A 6534-nucleotide genomic window follows, 5' to 3' on the forward strand; every position below is an offset into this window, starting at 1 on the left:
GCAGGTGAAAGAATATTGTAAAATCATGGAATTATAAAAAAAGTGCTTGCGACAAAATGTACGATGTGACGAACAATAGATGTTACTCGTAATCATTGGGAAATCGGGTAACGTGAGACACTGACTGCGTGAACGGGCGCACAGACGGCGGCATCCATGTGAACATCAATACTTGTAATTATTATAAGTTATAATCAACGGCAGTACAATGACAATTATTTTAATCGCACACGAATAATTAACAGACGACGTGCGAATTTGTCTTTTCGACTTTGTATTCATAAATCGTTTGTGTATTTATAATTATTGTTTTTTAACCTCGTTGAAACGCAATTATCCACGATGGATTTGGCTTGGGCCACAACACCTTTTACGTTGCCGTCGCGAATCGTAGTGAACGACAGCACTTGGTCCGCCGCCACCGCCGTAACGTGTCGGCCGCGTGCGCATAACATAACAATCGTCGTCACTTGGCCGTAATTCATGGGCACATATCAACAATTAATATTATAGTTTTCATACAAATCTCGGTGTTTGCGATAATTTTCTTTGCCGTTTTATTTCACAAACCTTTACCGTCAGCGCTCGAGTATCCGCACCGGTGCGGTAAAGTCTCCGACTCGCATCGTCTACGTACAACACCTATTACCCATCATGGTCGCGATCTCCTTCGATGTGGACGACCGTCTGCTCAAAACGTATCTCTTCTACTCGGGCGTGTTGGTGTTGAAAGTCCTGGCCATGGCGGTATGGACGGCCAGTTTACGCCTGGTGAACAACGTACGGTTAAAAAAAAAACAACGAGAAACTACGAATCCTGCATAAAACCACTTGAGCGCATTTCCAATTTTTTACTTGCGATTGGGGTCGACAAACCATACAATTAGCGTTCTCGCTCCTTCCCACTCTTTACCTAACCTTTATTAACTTTAAATATTTTCATTTTTTTACTTCAAAGAACTATTTTCAATCTGTTAACAAAAACAATTAGCACATTTTATATACAATGTTCTCACGAATACGCAGTTCGTTGACAGCACCTCAGATACAAGATGTCACATGTTACAAAATATATATAGTACCTTTGTAATTATGACAAAAATTTTAACAACATTATTTTCGGAAAACATTATTCCTTCAACAGGTTTTGCTTTAACTTATATTCGTTTGCGAAACGCGTAGTTTTAGTGTTTAGAACAGGCGTGAAATATTTTTAACGAAGTATCTCTGGGGAGAGGAGTTTAAAATAAATGCTACGTCGGATAAATGAGAAACACACGTAGGTGTTACCAATGAAAATGCTGGGTGTATATAATCTTTGTTAAAACTTAATAGGTAGAACGATAAGAAAAAAAAATCTTTAAAAAAATTCATTTATTAAAAAAAAAAAGACAAGAATATTAGATTACATTACATCGTAACTATAAAGAACACAAGTCGTGCAGAATGTTTAAGCGGTAGGGCTTCTGCGGTAGTTGAGGGCTAAGCTGCTCCAGTTGCACGGATATAGTGATATATTTTAACATATATATTACCATAGTAATCATGTTCAACTATTACTTAATGTTTTCAGGTGGTCGCTAATCCCGAAGACGCGAAACTGAACAAAAAGTATAAAGTGAAGTACGACGACGTTGATATCGAACGATTGAGAAGGCAAGTATACAGATGTTGTAAACGAGTAATTGAAGTCATACCTACAATTTTTTAAAATATTTGCAGGGCTCACCTCAACGACTTGGAAAACATTCCGTTCTTCTTAATTGCCTGTTTCGGATACATGTTAACAAAACCCAATGTATTCGTCGCCACTAATTTAATCAGAATATTTGTGATGTCGAGAATAATGCATACAATCGTTTACGCTGCGATTATTGTACGGCAACCAGCTAGAATCATTGCCTGGCTTCTTGCATATCTCGTAGTCATTTATATGGCTTTACGAGTAGTTATAAGTTTTGCATGATATTATAATAAATTACAATCGTCGACTGTTGTAATAATTTTTTAACAAGTGTAATTTCTAAGTTATGCAAGGAAAACTATAGTGGAGTTATGTGAAAAATAAAACAATTGCTGAGGACAGAGTGCAAAATAATTATATGCTATACATTTCTATAAGCTACAGAAACATGGTTTCATGTGTTAAAATTATGTATTTTCAATTCTGAGTGAAGCAAAGGATCTTATAGGCTTAAAACGTATATTTTTATTTTTTTTCTCTGCGACCATTTTTTCGGATAGAAATATTGATCCAAGTTTCATCTAGCAACTTTTCATCTTTTAAAATCGGCCTGCCAAGGTTCTTTAGAAAAGTCATTTTTCAAGTTTTCCGCAGTTTTTCTAGGTGTGAGGAAAACTGCTGAAAAAACGGTAAAAATGCGCTGTAAACGAGATTTTCACTTTTCAGATTTTAGTTATTTAGTCATAACTCCAAAAGTTATGTGTCTGGAAACTTGAAACTTTTACCTTCTATTAAAAACATTATTTTAATATTTTTTAACATTTCCAAAAAAAGTTAAGAACTTTTGGTTTAGAGATAGAACTATAAAATATCTAATTTTTTGAAAGTTTTTATGTAATACAATTTTTAACTTAGGATATTATAACTTGAAAATTTAATACCACTCTACTCATATACTTAACAAAAAGCACTGAAATTTTTTAAAAATTCTTTAGACAGACTTTTATTCTATAAGCATTTAAACAAATTATAGAATTTTTATTGAATTTACTGTTTGTACATCAATTTTAAATTTTAAATGTTTATTAAAAGTATTGATCCATCCAACCAAATTAAAACCTTTGATACAAATAGAACATATTATAAATAATTAATTAAAAAAATGTCTCCTTCATTGAACAAGTTGATACAAGAAAGAACCTACCAACAGTTTAACTAAAAATGGTAAAATAAATAAACGGTACATTTTTATAAACTAAGACTACTTTATACAGAATCGCTTAACATAGAATTTTTCGTTCGGTGCACACGTCTATCGCAGTCAATACGGTTTTCGTTGCTCTAATACAGAGGTCGGCAACCTTTTGAACCACGCTGGCCATATTTTTTTTTTCAAATGTTTATCAAGGGCCACATTAAAAAAAAAATTTTTACATATGATATATACTAATAATTGTATTGTTATTATATTTGATTATTTTATATAGAAATTTGAGTGTAAAAAATACGAACGTTACTGGAAAAAATTGGTTTTAAGAAAAAATTTAATTTTTTGACAAATTAAACATAATGGCTTACCTTTGTTTTCGACGAAAAAGTATAAATCAACCCAAGAATTATTAAAAAAAAACGATGTTCATTACAAATTTTTCTTTTTTTAGTCGCCATAATTTACTTGTAAAATGAAATTGTTACAAACGCAAACAGTCACACGTACGGGCGTAATCACGGTGTAATAATAATCGCTACAAACGCAAAGTAACTATGACCATAGATTAAATATTTAAAATACGTATGTATTAAATACATAGGTTAAATATATTTAAAATTTTAATTTTTAAATATATATAAGTATATTTAATTTATCCTATGACTGAGTAGTGCAGCCATCATTATCTTCGACTCCGATCAGATAATAATAACAATTTTATAGATTAAACTGACTATATAACTACATAGAATAAACGACAACTATTAACGGTTAGATTAGGTTTTATTAACAAAGAAAAAATAATTGAATAGTATTGAAAATTTTATGGAAATTTTATTGAACAAAAACAAAACACAAAAATTAACCACCTTTGTTCGGGCCATAAAAAATTGCTTCGCGGGCCACATGCGGATCTAATATAATAACGCGGAGTGTACGTTGTTACAATATATACGGTCGTGGAAAACAAAATATTTGTACTCGAGGTACTTAACCGAATGAGAATTGCGAGAACCGAGCAGTACGTATGGGTACACTGTACCGAATCTCGTCGTAACCGATGCGTGAAGATGTACACGGTATTTTCTCGTTCTTCGCGATGTTGTTGGTTTTCTAACCGTTTTTGTACCTCGAGTCCGTCTAAGGACAATAACGTACAACGTCTTGTGCCGCTGACGCCCTTCTACTCGATCTTACGTTTTCCTGTATCGAACTGAACGTGAATGTATTTTCAAACACGATACCAAATAACGTATTGTTACACAAGAGAATTCGTTTTTTTCCCGAAACGGTATTTTCCGAATATGATTTGCAAACGATTAGATTTGCACTTCTCGTTTGGTGCAAAAGTAAATTGATTGGATTCGAAACTTATTAGCGGAGATTCATTTCATTAATCTAAAAAAAAAAAAAAAGCAAGAGATTAGCTAAATAATAGGTTTATATATCTATATATATATAGTGAGTTAGCAAGTAGACAATGTTTATGAATTAAAGAAGCTAAAAATCTTCCCCGAAGAAATAATAACAATAGTATTAGTAGCGAATGTGTTTTTTTTTAGCGGTTCAAGAAAATAAAATAAAATAAAACAAAAATCCTATAGCAATTTTTGCTAAAAGCTTCTCAAGTGTCACTCGAACGGGACGTCCAAGTGGATATTTTATTGGAAATATTCAAATACAGACCTCTTTGCGAACTGTTTGTATTCGAGGTTATACATATATTCTTTCTGTATCATTCAACCGATCCCTGTTCGCATATTTTATACTCGCGCGCCGAGACACTTCGGTACACATGCTTTTAAAACGCGATTCGAATCAGCTCTGCCCGTATCGTTGAGATGCTATATGGTATACAATACGCATTACGCACCGGTTGAATATCGCACCTAAGTGTTTTCGTGCACGCCAAAGGAGTGGCGGTTTTTATCACTCGCCAATAGGGGGGACTACTTAAATTTCAAAAATGTAGCTAGTCGTATGGGTCTATATATAATTTTAATTCACAGAATATGTCACTCGGAAGTAAATAATTCTTTTTTTATTTTAATGTATTTGTTTCACAATGACGATATTTAATTATAACTGTTGATTTATCATAATTTTTATAATACTTAACTTAGAAAAATAAACAGCTCAGCTCCAAGAGGGGAGGGATGTTGCCCTCTTAGACACCCCCTTAAACCCGCCCCCGCGCCGAAGCGATGTACTGCTCCAATGATGCGTTTGCCGTGATAAAGTTCGTCACTCTATGTTCTCGAGTAGTAAAAAAATAATATAGAGGAAATCGGTAGGTACTGTGATTTTATATGATTATGTAATGCCCAAAACCTAAATTTGTGTCTCGTATTATATTTGTGTTTATAGTCAACAAATGCAATCGTATTTTCGCAAGGCTCGACCATACATTTGGTCTCTCATTGGCCCCGCCTAATGAAATATTTTGGGGCTTTCATCGGATCATTTGGATTTCTCGAGATGGTATTGCTGGAATATCTTTGGAAAACCCTCTTCATAGTGATTGGCCGTATTTATTTGTTTATTTATTTTTTTTTTTTTTTTTGCTCAATAAATTTCTTGTTGTTATGGAACCCGGAAACGATTATGTTAAATGTTTTAAAAATTCTCAAGCTATTGTTGTTTCTGAGAATCAATATAAATCGCAGCTACATTTGTCTTGTCCGCATAATTATCATATTCTATTATATCAATCTTTCAAACGACTGTATAATATTTTCTTGATATTTTTCGCGAACAATCAACGTCATACACGATGGAAGCCATTTGTCAACGTGTTTGCCTACACGTGTTTGGAAATTGCCGTTGGGGGAACGAAAACCAATTTTTGGACGTCAACTACACTCGCAGATTTTTTCGGAAATGCTGTCTCTGTGAAGCCAAACGATCGTACTCGAAGATGGCGCGATGTATAAGTACGTATGGACGTTAATTTTATTGAAATGGTTCGAACGAGAGGCGAAGAGTTGATTTTTTCCAAACCGAACTTTGATTACGTTTCATCGGAATTGTTGAAACGACAGTTAATATTGCGTTTATGCGTGTATAGGATGCGAAGCGTACGTCCACAAGGAATGCTTTTTAGTGGATCTTTGCAAAGAAGATGACGCTAAAAGAACCAAGGTCGGCAGTCCCCGTAGAGCGGACGCAAAAGAATTTATGGACACCAGTAACGGAGAGGTCGACGACAGAGAAGAAGAGACACACGATTGTATTATAAAACGCCGCAAAAGATCCGGTTCGCAAAACGCCAAAGTGAGTAAAAAATATCGACGAATAAGCCCTTTATGATTGAGGTCGAATGTTTCTTACGATTTGGAGTTTTCATGATCATCACATGGCATCTGTAGCGATTACGACGGTTAGTTTTTGTGATATCAGAGCGTCAGTGTGACGAACGATCGCAAACGTTTTACCATTTTTATAACACTATTGCGAACGAAGGATACGTAGCCAAGTTTATATTCTTCTAGATATGTAAATATTTCTGAATTTTATTTTATTTTAGGATTTAATTAATTTTTTTTTTAGTAAAATCTACTCGATATTTATAATATTATTTAACTATAATTATGTTACAAACTAAAATGAAATGATTCAAAATAAGTTTTTAATTAAAAAA

The 6534-nt window shown here is 33.7% G+C and overlaps 2 protein-coding genes across 4 annotated transcripts in view; both read left to right on the top strand.

Moving 5' to 3' along the window:
• Positions 1 to 2537, top strand: part of LOC112684189 (prostaglandin E synthase-like) — a 60003-nt gene extending 57466 nt beyond the window's left edge. Inside the window, exons 1-3 of one of the 2 annotated variants that reach the window (XM_025555558.1) lie at positions 439 to 780; positions 1574 to 1656; positions 1723 to 2537. In XM_025555558.1, coding sequence (XP_025411343.1) covers positions 655 to 780; positions 1574 to 1656; positions 1723 to 1966 — 453 coding nt within the window. In that variant the 5' untranslated portion in view covers positions 439 to 654 and the 3' untranslated portion in view covers positions 1967 to 2537. Of the gene's footprint in view, positions 1 to 438; positions 781 to 1573; positions 1658 to 1722 lie in introns of those variants that run through there. The other variant, XR_003148660.1, reaches the window with a different exon arrangement.
• Positions 2538 to 3409: 872 nt separating this feature from the next.
• On the top strand, positions 3410 to 6266 carry LOC112684208. Of its 2 annotated transcripts, none has more exons than XM_025555586.1 (3): positions 3410 to 3442; positions 5018 to 5827; positions 5962 to 6266. In XM_025555586.1, exons 2-3 carry the CDS (start codon positions 5668 to 5670, stop codon positions 6201 to 6203), a joined length of 402 nt encoding a protein of 133 aa, XP_025411371.1. In that variant the 5' UTR covers positions 3410 to 3442; positions 5018 to 5667; the 3' UTR covers positions 6204 to 6266. The 2 variants fall into 2 exon arrangements, with proteins under 2 accessions (XP_025411371.1, XP_025411372.1); XM_025555587.1 differs by lacking the exon at positions 3410 to 3442 and having other exon boundaries at positions 3575 to 5184; positions 5262 to 5827.
• Positions 6267 to 6534: the final 268 nt, after the last annotated feature.

Source organism: Sipha flava, unplaced genomic scaffold (assembly GCF_003268045.1).
Source record: "Sipha flava isolate LNK unplaced genomic scaffold, YSA_version1 245_pilon_pilon, whole genome shotgun sequence".
Lineage (NCBI taxonomy): Eukaryota > Metazoa > Arthropoda > Insecta > Hemiptera > Aphididae > Sipha > Sipha flava.